Consider the following 15,317-nt stretch of genomic DNA (forward strand, 5'->3'; position numbering starts at 1 on the left):
GCAGCCTCGGTTTCATGCTGCTCTTTCTGTATTCTGTCAAGCAATGCAAACATCAATATTCTCTTCCTGTTCATCATTTCATTAAATGTTAAATTTCTTATGCTGACTTCCTACCACATTATTAGTTCTGGCTTCATTTGACATTGTTCTTTCACACACATTCCACATCTGAGTTGAGTATTGTGAATGAAGTACTCAATTTCTACACATTTATCTACATTTATCCTGGGGGACATCAGCTGGTGGTCACGTGTTAGTGTCACCAACTTTTGATGTCACTCTTAGCCTTTGCCATCACCAGCAGCAGTTCCTCAGATCAAATATTCCTTTAATTTTGATAAAGAGTTCAATTTATTGGTCACCAAGCTAAGCAGATCAGCAAATGAGATATATTGGAAAGGATACCTATAGTTGGCTGTCACCCATATGTTGCTTAGTTGGCTACTGCCCAGTTGTACGTGAACCCTTACAGTATTTCTCTTGCACTGTGCAATCTGTTATCCAGTTTCCTCTTTTGTCACTTGATTTAAGATTGAATCTTCTTTTGCTGACTGCAGATGTCCTTTTGCTCTACAAATCCCTTTCTGCATGATTTTTGAAACAAGAGGAAAAGATAGTAAACACTAGTCTTTCAAATTAATCCTGTCTCATTTCTCACCAGAAAAACCATCCATGCCACATGCTCTTACTTGTGATCCTCAGATATTACGTTTTCCCTTCTTGAAATAAGAATTTAAATTGTTTTAAACATAAACAATGTACTAATATAGCTGCTTCAGCATCAGAAAATTTGGTGCTGTCTCTCGCTCTTCCTGCTCCAACTTTCTCATTCAAACTGTTTACATTCTACAAATCCAATGCATAAAATTCTACGACCTAGGCATGAAATATTGTTCCCACATTTGAGATTCCACAGAACACAGTTCTGGATTTTGTCCAACAAGGAATAATTAGATTAATTAAATTATTATTATCTTATTTACTCAACCATGATTCCCAGTACACAGATGCTCTCTGATTCTGCCTATGAAATCCACTGACATTGTTCATTCCAAGTTGTAGCATTTTTTTGGTCGGCTAGAAAGTAAATAATACTACACATAAAATTATATTCTTATTTTAATCCTTTAACCAAACATATGTAGTATCTTCACCACTAGGTTACTTGTGTATACAGACTTCTGTATCCCATGCAGCACATCCCCCCCCCCTTGGGCACATGTATATTGCTATGCATTGTGGGAAGAGTTACTATTCATTTTGGGCTTTCAGCTGTAATTCTGCCACACTTTTCAAAACCTATTGGAGCTTGCATAATGCACTATCAATTCTCAGTTCCCACTTAACGGTCATCTAACTCATATTCTTCTTCATTTTCCCATGTTACTTTTGGGGGGGGGAGGTATGGGGTGTCAAGGAGAGATAGTACCTCTCCACTTGGACAGTCACACATAATTGTGGTTCGGCTGGATTGGTTCTCACTGGACACTCAACTCTCGCTTATGGCTCTAAGATGCTACTGTAAACTAGTAGTGGCCACACTCCATAGACTGTGTCAACCCACTGGCTACCCTCACTTAGTTTAGCCTGTGGGTCGACACAGTTCTCAAGCAGCAACTATATTCAGTGAATCAGCTGCAAACAGCATCTGTACTCCATGTTAAGAGTGGCTGAATTCAGGTCAAGGAGTGGTGGTGGTTGACACTTGACAAAACTTAACCATTGAAACTGAATGAACTCAAACCAACCTAAAGATGCATGCCAACTCGACCGTTGCCCAGTCAAACAAGGATCGTGCTCACTATTAGGGAACCAAGATAGTGAAGGTGAAAAATATGTTATTGGAACAAAACATCACCTAGCAGACAGAGGGGAAAAAAAACCAGAAATGTAAGAACCCTTCAACAGGAAGGAGTATTGGAAATATTACTGCATGAATTAGACAACTACAGATGCGAAGTAATTGAACTCTGCAAAACCAGATGGACTGGAAAAGGAGAATTTCACCATGGACAGTACAAGATTTTAACTTCAGGCAGGGAGGAAAACAAACTGCCAAGAGGGAGTAGCACTTATATTAAAATCAAACGCTCAAAACTCTTTATTGCCTTATAATCCTATCTCATCTAGGATAATTAAAGCAAGATTTAAACATCAATTGGATCACTGACTATTATTCAAGTATACTCACCAACTTCAACATCATCATCAGAAGAAGACATTGAGGAGTTCTATATAGATCTGCAAAAAGCAGTCAGCAGACATCAAGTCAAGATCTCCTAATTGTAATTGGAGACTTACACGCAAATGTAAGCAAAGAATGGGATACCTGACCAAGAGTAATTGGACAGTTTGGGTGGTATTGAGAAAGCAATGAGCATGGCAAAAGACTCCGAAACTTCTGCTCAAATAATAGACTAAAATAATCAATACTCTCTTTAAACAACCAAAACTGCAAAGAATATGGACATGGATATCAGATAGACAAAAACCAAGAATATGATCAACTATATTATTATTATTATTACATGATACCTCCAGGAGTCCAAAGACTCATCAAGAGAGGGCACCTGCTCTACAGCTCTCTGTCTCCACCAACTACAACTACACCAACACCATCTATTGCACACCACCACCACTAGTATTTTCACAGACAATCACAAACATCCATGCCTACAGCGAGATTCAAACCCACAGCCTTTTGGCTGGAGAGTGGATACGCTAACCACTCAACCAACCAGGCCAGGCAAAAAAAACGCGACGGCGGGGAATAGAACCCAGGTCAACTGCTTGGAAGGCAGCTACGCTAACCACTATACCACCATCGTGACAAAATTACAATGAGAATGGGATTCAAACCCAGGCAAGGAGACTCCCAATGGATTAGCAGTCTTGCCTTAACCACTCAGCCACCTCGTCTTTTTGTAAACCAAAGATGGAAATCAAGTATCCTAAATTGCAGATCCTTTGCTGCAGACTGTGGATCAGACCATAAGCTAGTACTAGCAAACCTAAGAATAAAGTTAAAATCTGAAAGCACTTTTATAGTCGAAAGGAAACTGAATGTAAATAAACTACAAGACAATAATATTCTAAGAAAATATCAACTAGAACTAGATAAAAACCTGAAAGAACTACCAAAACAGAATATAAGCATCAAAGAACATTGGTGCAAATTAAAGGAAATAATATTAAAATTGGCAGAAAATACAACAGGTCACACAGAAAGAGAAAGTAAAAAGGATTGGATCTAGAATGAAGTAAAAAGGTTAAGTGATCAAAGCAAAAGAATGTAATTAAAACAGAATTATAACAGAAATGAATATAATAGATTAACCAGAGAAATTAGAAAACTAGTTAAAAGAGACAAGAATAACTGGTTAGAAGAAAAATGCAAAATGGCAGAGAAGCTATCAAAAGAAAATAATTGCTATGGATTATATAAACAAAGAGAGATCAAATTAGTAAGACAATAACAACAAAAATGATAATGATCAAAAACAGAGGGACAACTAATTGAAAGTAAAACAAAAAGAATGGCCAGATGGGAAGAATACTTCAGAGACTTATATAATAAAAACAGCTCTCAGGATATTATTATTCCATCCCCAAAATGGAAGAGGAAACACTCTTTACCAAAGAAACACTAGTACACAGCATAAACTTAAAATTAGGAAAGCATCTGGTATTGATCAGATACATGCAAGAATTCTTAAAAGCAGGAAAGGAACAGCTTCTGGAAACATTAAAAACATTATTTGGAAGGATCTACAAAAATGAAGCAATACCTACTGATTGGACCAAATCAATAACACCTGTATACAAAAAATGAGATAAAACAGAATGCAATAATTACAGAGGCATTAGCCTCCTCAGTATTCCAAGTAAGGTTTTTATGAAAGTACTCCAAAAACAAATTAAGCCATATATAGAACAAGCATTAGGAGAAGAACAAGGAGGTTTCAGACCAGGACGAAGCACAACTGATCAATTATTCACCTTAAGACAGCTAATAGAAACGATGCTAAAGTACAACCAAAGTTGCTATATAAATTTCATAGACTTTCGTCAGGCATTTGATTCAATCCATAGAAGAGAACTATGGGACACTATGAAAGAATTTGGAATCCCCAACAAAACTATAAGAATAATAAAGAATCTATACGAGAAATCTGAAAGTGCAGTATGAGTGGAGGACATCTTAACCAACTGGTTCCACATAGAGAGTGGAGTAAGACAGGGATGCAATCTGTCACGACCTATTCAATTTTACACTGGAAGAAGCAACCAGTAAGGCCTTAAACAAAGAAGACTCCAGAATCAAAATATATGGGGAAAATATAACAAACTTAAAATTTGCAGACAACAGTGTATTACTTGCAAGCATGGATGATCTACAACAAATTTCTGATAAAATAAAGGAAGAATGTATGAAATTTGGATTAAACCTAAATATAGACAAAACAAAAATTATGCAAATAGGAAAAAGAAACACCAATCTGAAAAGTGAAACTGATAGTAAGAATCTAGAGCAGGTTGAAAACTTCACCTACCTTGGAGGAGTAATTGAGTACAACGGTGAAATTACAAAAGATATAAACATACGAATTAGAAACAGGCTTCCCCAAACTTTTGGACAACTAAACAAAATATGGAAGTCAAGAGACATCAAACAAGTAACAAAAGTAAGAATCTATGAGACAATGGTCCTCACAATACTTCTCTATAGAAGTGAATGCTAGAATCTCAAAAAAGCTGAAGAGAAAAAATTATTAACTACTGAAATGGGTTGGCTAAGAAGATTACTTGGAGTATCTCTGCTGGATAGACTAAGAAATGAAGACATAAGGAAATGACTAAAACAAGAAATAACAATAATAGACATAATCCAAAAAAGAAGACTGCGATGGTTTGGCCATGTGACCAGAATGGAAACAGAAATATTACTAACTAAAGCCCTATATACAACAATGGAAGGTAAAAGATTCAAAGGACAGCCCAGAATTAGATGGATAGACAAAATAAAAGAGGACCTGAAAACCAAATCACAACAAGTGACACCAAACTGGACAGAATTGTTTGGACTCTTTAGGGACAGACAGACAGACAGAAGTGGAAAGAGTTCACTGGCCCTCATCATCATCCACATAGATAATGGAAGAGAGAAAGGGAGAAGACTTTTTTTTAATAAACAAGCTTCCTCCCACTTTAAGGAAGTGAAATCTGTAGTCATCTAAAACAAATGACATTGATTCTGTAAAGTCTATTTAAGCCTTGGTAAACTCATAATGCTATTGTTCTTTAGGTTTCAACCTTTTGAATAGGAATGATTAAAAAAAAAAAAATGAAGTCCCATCTTCCACAGGCGAAAGCAGATTTGTTTGCTTAGCATCCACTTAAGCAGTATCTCACTAACTCATATTAGGACAATTTTCCTATGTTATCCCAATATGTAAGATAGGCTGCTTTCAGCTGTCAATATAGCACAACATCTTAGACTCAATAACTTTCACTGCTCAGCCTATGAAGTGAACATTATTTTTTTATGTGAATCCTATTCATGAAAAATTATAAACCTACAGTACATTAATACAAAATTAGGGATTAAAAAATTCAGAACCCCTGATGAAGAAACCAAATGTGTCCTACTTGGAACTTTTTCAATCCACTTCAGGCTTTGCCAAAAATCCATCCACAACCCCAAAATGGGAAGAAGGGGGGGTTGCGAATATCAATTTTGGGATCTTATGGTCTACAGCAATATCACTGTGACAAAAAAGTGTCAGATGCACTAGAAAGAGCTGGTCATTAAGTGTTCAGTTTAGAAAAGTATTACTTTCTAGGCAAGTCCATTAGCTCTCTCTAAATGCCAAGGGAAAAATGAACGAAAGAAAAGAAGTAGATGAACTAGAAGCATTAAATCTAGTTCAAGAGTTTAATTCAAATGCAGACTGGATGTGATATTAGTAAGTGAAGGAATGTGAAAAAAAGTTGCACTTTACCTATTGGGACCTATATTTTTTAACCTTTATATCAATGACATTGTCAGTGGATTGCAAGGGGATATTCAGTTGTTTGCAGATGATGTGAAGCTGGGAAGGATTATTAGTAATAGTGCAAATGCGGCAGCCCTGCAAGAGAATTTCAATAAGCTAGATAGATGGGCAAATGAATGGGGGTGTCAGTTTAATGCAACAAAATGTATTGAGGTTTGGGAAACATCGATGGGATGCTGCATACTCTATGGGAGGAGTTATACTGAAGGAAGTAGGGGAGACAAGAGATCTGGGGTTGATGATTGGTAGAAACCTGAAGTTTAGGAGACGTATTGCAGAGGTGGCGAAGGTAACACAGGGGATTGCTGCAATAATGAGAAGGACACTGACCTGCAGAGAAAAAAGTGTTATCATTCCATTGTATAAGACCCTGATCAGGCCACACTTAGATTATTGTTCCCAGATTTGGTCCCAGGATTTGAAGGGGATAACTTAACTGTGGAAAGGGTACAAAGGTGGATAACAAAGATGGTTTCAGGACTGTACAATGATAGTTACAAGGATCAGCTGAGGGAATGTGGACTGCAGAGTTTGGTAGATAGAAGAAGGAGAGGTGATATGATTGAGACTTTTAAACTGTTGAGAGGTGGTTACAGGGTTGACACTGGGGAGTTCTTTCGCTTGGTTGAACAGCGGGAAGGAGTGATGACAAGAGGCCATCCCTGGAAGTTATGAAAGGAAACTGTGAGCAAGAGGGTGAGGAGTGGTTTCTTTGCATGGAGGGTGGTTGAACCATGGAATGCATTGCCTGATGGAGTGGTCAGAGCGAGAACGGTCAATGAGTTCAAGGAGTGGTATGATAGACTTTGTGTTTCGTAGGGGGGGACCTCCGCTTGATGAGTCTTGATAGACTTTGTGTTTCTTAGGAAGAACCTCCTACGATGAGTCTTTTGACTCCATGGAGGCCTGAATAATAATAATAAATTCAAGCGCCTTCATACCACAATTGGAAGAACGACGGTACGTGTGCCCTTCGATTGGAAAAGGCCTAAGTTTGATTGTCATCATGACAGGAGGAATATTTATATGGAATTTTTCATCCATTAAAATAATTCTCAAGTAATAATTTTATTATTATCATTATTACACAGGTATCTATCTCTATGGAATCAGAAGACTCATCATAGGAGATCCATTATTCACACAATACCTATCATATCTCCATTAAACTCATTCACTCTTGAAGCACCCACAACCATCTCTGGTAAATTACTGCACCCATTCACCACCCTCCAAACAAAAAATCTAGTAAGAACACTCTTGCTAACCACACTCTTATACAACTTTCACTGGTGACCCATTGTGCTTTAATGGTGTTCTCTCCCTCTTTGCACATACTGATAAAAAAGCTTTCAAGTGTCAATCCTATAAAACCTCTATAATAACTTAAAATACTTCTATAATGGCTCCTCTTTTTCACCTATCAGCTAATTTTTGAAGCCTACAGACCGTCAATCTGTTCTCATGGAGAGCATTCTATATATCTGCCACAATCTTCGTTACTTGCTGGTTCCTCTCCACCACTTCCTCATGGAATCTGGGAGTCCACATCTGTGTGCAGTAGTCCAGATGTGGCCTTATTAAAATCTTATATAAGGGAACAATAATGTCTCTATCCCTGCTTGTTAGTGATTTCCATTAATCACATAATCTGATGTGCTGTTTTGGTTACTTACCTTTGTAATATGCCCTCTAAACTTTAACTCCTTGTCCACAATCACACCCGAGTCCCTAGCCTAATCAGTTTCCTGTAGTTCAGTCACTTGATTATAAAAAGTAAGGAAATTACTAAATTAAAACCTACCCTTCACAAAATTATCCCTTATAGAGTATCATATTCCTATTCACCTAGTCCTAAATTCTATCCTTCACCAATTTCTCCAATACCTTAACGGCCAATTCTGAGATGTTTATTGGCCTATAATTTGCTACTAATGTTTTGGAGTCCCCCTTTATGCAATAAGGATATTTTGTCCTCTTTCTACTCAATTAGCACCTTTCTGCTCCTCTGACCAAGCTGTTGGTCAGAGGAGCAGAAATTATTGTTGGAGTCAATAATTCCCTTGCACATTCTCATAATAAAGGCTGATATGCTATCTAATCTCATGCTGTGTTTGTATTGAGGTTCTTCAATATTTTAATATCTGGAATTGCAATACCACCACCACCAAGATGGTACACCCCTGCAAAATGCTAACTCAGTAACTCAACTATTTGGTTTGGCTCAATTATCTCCCCACCATCAGTACTTTTTAGAATCATCCTTCCACAATCTTTCCTACTTTTATTGCTCACATAGTAAAAGACCTCTTCAGGATTTCTTCTGGCCTCATCAGCTAGCTTTCTCTCATAATCAGCTTTGGCCTTCCTTTCCATCCTCTTGCCTATGCCTTATACTGCTCATAGGCATGCTGAACACCTTTTTCTTTATAATCCCTCCACAAGCCTTTTTTTGTGTGCAACTCCTGCTTAATGAATAGCTTCTTCAAACATCCCTTAACTACCTCCCATCCAACACCAACATCTCTCCCCACCAAATTTTTATGCCATGCCATTGCTGAAAGTTGACTACTCAGCTTGTCATAATCACTTGCTTTGTAATCACACACACACACACACACACACACACACACATATATTGTTTTTCAAACTGGCCATATAATGGAAAATCTCTTTGGAATTTAATTTTCCTGCTTCACTACTTCTCTACCTCTCACCCATAGTATGAATATTATTATTATTAAAATCTGACCTCCGTGGAGTCAGACTCATCCTGTGAAGTTCACACTATTGCACATACAAACAAAGCCCATCCAACCCTGCCTTCAACTGATTCAATATTCACAACACACTCAGACAATGCATTCCACTCACCACCATTCTCCATGCAAAGAACCGTCTCCTCACTCCACTGCTCATATCCTCCTTATACAGTTTCCAGGGATGGTGTCTTGTTCTACCCTCCCCTCTCACTCTAAGAAAAATTTCTTCCATGTCAACCTGATAACAACCCCTGCCTAATTATATGTCTCCATCATATCCCCCCCACCTCCTCCTATTCACAAGACTTTGCAATTTACATTCTCTCAATATGTCCTTGTACTCCACATTCCAAAGACCATTGATTATCTTTGTGAATCTTCTCTGGAAACTTATTTAAATAAGTGGATATTGAATCCAACATTATTTCAAAGTCAAATAGAGAAACTATAAAAGTTTCAGCAGATCTAAGTGCAAGCAAACCTTTCATGACAGGACCAACTCAACTCGTGGTAAAGGTGGAGTAAGCTTCTGATCACCTTACTTAGTATTTCCCTTTTGGCTCTTTATTTCAGTAATTCTCTGGAAACTTTCTAACATACCCTCATAACCATGAAAACCCAGGGACAAAATCTGTGCACAACAGTCCACATGAGGCCTGATCCAGGCTTTATGTAATGGCATCGCAACCTCTTTATTTCTGCATGTCAGGATCCTAAGCATCACTGCCATTATCCGATGTGAGATATTCACAACTTGTGCAATGCAGCCCCTGAATTTCAGGTCCTTGTCCACCACCACTTCCAGATTTCTCAATTCCTCTATCTCCTTTAAAGTTTGTCCAGCAAGTGTATACTTTGCATCCCATCACTGCTTACCTCATTTCAAAACCTTACATTTTGCAACATTGAACTGAGAATTCCACTAATCTGCCCATTCATACAATCTATTCAAGTCCTCCTGTAAGGCCATAATATCTGCTTGACTATGCAATGTTTTCTTCAAATTTACATCATCTGCACATAGCTGTATATCACCAGTTAAACCCATTCCAATATCATTAGGTAGCTTTGACTAGACGAGCAAGCATCAGCCTTCGATACACAACGTAAAGCTCAATTATTGCCGCGCAAGCTTAAGACGTCTTCTGTCTACAAAAATAAAAGCCTAAATGGAATGCCTATAAATGCATGCATTTATTAACAAATAAATATTACTTCTTTCTTAATTAGTGAGCTTGCGCAGCAAGCATGGAGAATTTGCCCCTGCAAACAATCACACCATCACCCTTCTTAACAGTATGGTATCTTAAAAACGCTAACCCACAGAGCAAGAGCAATCTGTTCTGATGACAATGCTCTTGATGCTGAACTGGCTCACTTAACACACCTTCTTGGCCAATGGCTATAATCCCCATAAGATAAACAAAATACTAAATGCTCCTAAGAAACCCCTCCCACTATCCAACACGGAGAACTACAACAAAACAGTCACCATCCCATACATCAAAGGCACATTGGAAAAGATATCTAGATTCACAATAAACATCAACTACGCACTGTATTCAGACCATGTGTCAAATTAGCAACTCTAATCCATTCACCCAAGGACAGCATCCCTCCTTTATCACATCCAGGAGTCTACGAAGTACCCTGCTCATGTGATCAACTTACTACGGTCAAACAGGAAGAACGGGACATCCACATCAGTGAACATAAAAGATATGTCTGGCACTATCATTATGGCAAGTCAGGCCCTAGCAGACCATGCTTTGGATACCCCTGCACACAGGATCAACTGGAAGAAAACAAAAGTACTCAGAAGCTTTTACAAGTCAGAGAGAGATTGTTTTTAGAAGCAACAGAAGCCTTGAAACATACTCTGAATCTCAACAAATATGGCTGTATAAATTTTACTTAAGATTTAGGAGACAGTCATCTTAAGACATAACTAGTACCTGCTTTCTCTCTTTTTTTTTGGGGGGGGGGAATTTAGTCTTTGTGTTGTTGCTACAATTTTTTTAGAGAGAGGGTGCCTAATTAGGACTTTAGTCTTTGTGCTATTGCTACAATTTTGTTAAACTAGTCCCTTTGTTACACCATGTTGTTGTAGTTTTGCATACTGTTACAAACTGTGTTTTTTGTGCTCTGAAGAGTATTACCATTATTCATCTTGTGCTTCCTCCAATGTACTTTCCAGATTTCGTGCTTAAGCTCCACATTCATCCATTTTATACCTACTTCTTTATTCAGCCTTTTGGCCTTCAGAATACATTCACACATTGATGCTGTTATGTATTTCCTTGTCAGTTCCCATACAGCATTTATTTCCTTACTGCTCAACTCCTTGTTCCATGTTATAGCTCCAAGCTATATCCTAAGCTCGTCATAATCACCAGCCTTATAATTCCACATATATCCTTTCCTCACAAAAGTCTGCATATGACAAGCCACATGACTAGTTCATGATCACTTTCACTAACCGAAGGAAAGTGTGAAACCTCTCTCTCACAATCACATCCTCTGATGAAATGATTAGATCAAGAACTCTCAATCCTCACGTGCCTTCCTTTATGTGCTGCCTGAGATAATTATCTCTCAAGAATGCGAGAAATTCATTTTCCTTATTCTCAAATGCTATCTCTTCATTCCAATCTATACCACCATAATTAAAATCACTTATAATAATTACCCTTCCTTTGTTCACTAATCCAAGTTGTTTATACATTTCTTCATCACTACCCTCCACATTCCCAGGCCTATAACAACATCCAGCTAAATATGTCTTCCTCTCACAGTGCCTCATAATCATTTACGATTATGATATCAACTTCATTCAACCACATTTCACTTATTCCAATGATTTTGGGGCAAATAAACTCAATCACTGAAACCATTTCATCTCCATGTGTAGCCAGTACTATCCAAGCCATGTGTTCATTGTGATTTCCCCACCACACCTGCCCAATCACCTTTATCACCACTTACCATATCTGCTCAGTCTCAACTTCTCCACCCACATGTCTGTATATATTTAACTACAGATAATAACTAGAATCCTAATTATGCTACAATATAGAAAAATTATTATTCAATACACAGTCAATGCAATAAAAATAAATAAATAAACAAAATTTAAAAAAAAAAAATTGCACCATTGGTGTATACACCATTTCCATAATGGTTTGGTAAATAATTGAGGCATTATTAAATATTCTGTTTTGTGAGCATCCCCAACTTACCTGAGTGATGCCGTCGACACTCTCTAATCAACAAGTCATGAGGCTGAATCCCACTAGAGGCATGGATGCTTGTAATCATCTTTAAATGGGAAATGAAGTTTATTACCTGATATGAAACTCCATTCAGCTTACTGGTGACCTGAAATAGCCTGAAGAAAAAAAAAAAAAAGAAAAAAAAAAACGTTTGTGGTTGATCTGTAGAGGGATTTTTGGAGATCTAACCCTTAGCCTGCCCGTATTGTAGATGCAATTAATGTTTAAAAAAAAAATTGTCAATCACTAATCGAAAGAAGAACTGTACTTGCTTTTTCATACTGGGCCATTATTGGCATATATGCTAACACAGAAACCCTAAATTCAAGAAACTATGTTTTTGTTAAAAAAAAAATGTTGGATATACAATTTTGACACCTTCCAAACTTGCTGCTACTTTAATTGCTTGGCCCCCACCCTCTATCATATGAGCATTTCTGATAAAGAGATGAGATTTATTATTATTATTACTGCATAGAACTTCCATGAGGCTATAGGTCTCATTGAAGAGTCACTATCCTATATTTTAATTCCTCTGTGTACATAGACTCCAGAGTTCAGTCATTATATTTTTGAAATTTTCTTTAATTGAAATTTATTTATGATATTTTTGAAAATATGACTGGTGGTGGGAGGACTAGGGGCCATGCATGGAAGCTGGGCAAGAGCGTGGTTGACAAGGGTGTTAGAGCTAGGTTTTTTACTTGGAGAGTGGTGAATGAGTGGAATAAGCTTCCAGAGTCTGTTGTGGGTGCTACGACCGTGAATGAGTTCAAGGCAAGGTATGATAGATACTGTGTCAATGTCGAATAGTTTTTCTGGACATGATGTTAGGGCCTCCCTCGATGTGTCGACTCTTTGGAGTTGCCCGGAACAATAATAATAATAATAATATGTGGCAGTCCCAGGACTCCTAGGAAATACAGGACTTGCTGCTCCTAGGCATTGCCTTAGTTGCTTAGTGGAGTTATGATGACTTTGCCCTCTCATCGTGTGGGAGCATATTTTCCACTAGACTGAGGAGAACTATTATTACATGCTAACTCTATGAAGTTGCAGGACTCACTGTCCTATATTTTAATTCCTCTGTGTACGAAGCCTCCAGAGCTCAGTCATTATCAGCATTGCACTCTGGATGGAAAGGCCATGGTTTGAATTTTACCTGAGATCCAAAGAACCTTTATAAGAGCCTTTTTTTTTTGTTTGTTTTTGTATGAAGATTACTTAGCCAGTCTCATTTTGTTTATATGATTCTTTATAGGGCTTTTCAAGTGTAGGTGAGTTTGTTGGTCTTATTTGGAAATGAAATTTTTATGTCTGGAAACCTGAGGATTTTTACCAGGCAAAACAGACAAACTAGCCAAGGAATATACACAAATTCACAAATATATGGACTGCTGTGGTCTTTGGAGCTCTATACCCTCCTTATACAGTTTCCAGCAATGGCCTCTTGTTCTATCTCCCCTCTCCAATTCTATAAAAAATCTCTTCCATGTCTACCTGATAACAACCCCTAACCAGTTTATATGTCTCAATCATATCTCCCCTCTTCCTCCTATTCACGAGGCTCTGCACTTGCATTCTCTCAATCTGTCCTCGTATTCTGCATTTCATAAACCACTGACTACCTTTGTGAATCTTCTCTGTACCCTTTCCAACATATCCTGGTCACCATGAAAACCTGGGGACCAAATCTGTGCACAATAATCCACATGAAGCCTGATCAAGGCCTTATACAATGGAATCATAACCTCTCTATTTCTGCATGTTAGGGTTCTCTGCATCATTGCCATTATTCGATGTGATTTCTTCACAACTTGTGTAATGTGCACATTGATAAGATAATAATAATATAAGAAGATAATAAGATATAAGATAATAATAAGATAATTATGCATAAAGAAACTCTTAAAAAACAACTCTTAACTGATGCAGCTTCAAAAAATGTATCTGCGTTGCCTTTCATTTCTAAGAAAATACCTGTCAATACAAGATTTCTTGCTTTCTTTCTCAAGGCGAAAAATGATAAAAAAAAATTATATTGAGTGAAGGCACTCAATATAATTCGTTAATTAAGCCTTTTTTCTTAACGAAATATCAAAACAATTACTTTCAATTACGTGCGTACATTAAAACAGGGAGTTCTCTCTCTTAAAAGCGGTGTTTTTTCATGAATAGTTTCATAACCCACTTCGTTTTCACTCTTCAAAGACTCTAGTTTTGGTTCATTTTGTTCCTGATTCATCTTGAACTTTTATGATGCAACCGCAAAGCACAATAACAAAAGAAGTTATATAAACAAAAGTTTCCAAAAGACTAAACTCTATATAACAGCAGCGTAGTTTTGAAAACGTTTTTTTTTAAGTAAAGAGTGGCCAGAGATCAGAAGATAAATAAATAAATAATAAATCTCTTTGTTGATGTGTGTGTGTGTTGAAAGTTACTTGGTAATACTATAAATTAAAGATGCCAAGAAATTATATTCTTGGTTTTAAATTCTTTGTCCAAGTGTAAGTTCACGTGCAAATCTTAGACAAAGCATTAATCATATATATATATATGTGTGTGTGTGTGTGAATACACATGTACAAAACAAATGGAAACACTGTGACTGAGCTATCAGGTCGCGTTAATGGTAGATGCAATACAGCGTCTATGATGCACCAAACACAGATGCAGTTGATATGCAAATATACTCCCGACATTCCTAGAGACGTGTGTATAAAGGCAAACGGGGGCCTGCCTCTGTTTATTGCATATTAGAATGGAATCCAGAGAGGACATCGGTGAATTTGAAAGGAGGTGTGATTGTTGGGGCAAAGCTGACAGGTGAATCTGTGACCAGAGGAGTTGAAATTGCACATGTTTCGTGGAACAGTCTCTAAGGTTAAGTCAGCATGGCAATCGACAAGAACAAACATCACCGGCAAAATGCAATAGTGGACGAAAGCGCTTACTCCAAAAGAGGGACGTTCGAGCATTGGTGGGCTGTATCACGAAAAGCAGGCGAGCTATTTTTCACACAGCTGCAGAGCAATTGTGTGAAAAATGCAACACCGGGCGTAAGAAACCCATTTCAACAAAAACTCTGTGCCGGGAACTACACAGAGTTGGATATCACTGTTGGGTTGCCTTACACAAGCCTTTGATCAATCGCTCCCGTCAACGCGTCCAATGGTGCCAAGATCACAGACAGGGGACTATCCAATAGTAGAGGGATGTGATAT

General features: G+C 37.7%; 1 protein-coding gene across 1 annotated transcript in view; it reads right to left on the bottom strand.

Annotated features, from left to right (window-relative positions):
- Positions 1 to 975: 975 nt before the first annotated feature.
- LOC150108972 (H(+)/Cl(-) exchange transporter 7-like) overlaps positions 976 to 15,317 on the bottom strand; it is a 327,290-nt gene continuing 312,948 nt past the window's right edge. The window contains exon 23 of the mRNA XM_090401357.1: positions 976 to 1,077. Within this exon, the coding sequence (XP_090257483.1) occupies positions 976 to 1,077 (102 nt within the window). The remainder of the gene's footprint in view (positions 1,078 to 15,317) is intronic.

This window comes from Typopeltis vanoorti, chromosome 2 (assembly GCF_054136105.1).
Source record: "Typopeltis vanoorti isolate ZY-2024b chromosome 2, IOZ_Tvanoo_1.0, whole genome shotgun sequence".
In the NCBI taxonomy this organism is placed as follows: domain Eukaryota; kingdom Metazoa; phylum Arthropoda; class Arachnida; order Uropygi; family Thelyphonidae; genus Typopeltis; species Typopeltis vanoorti.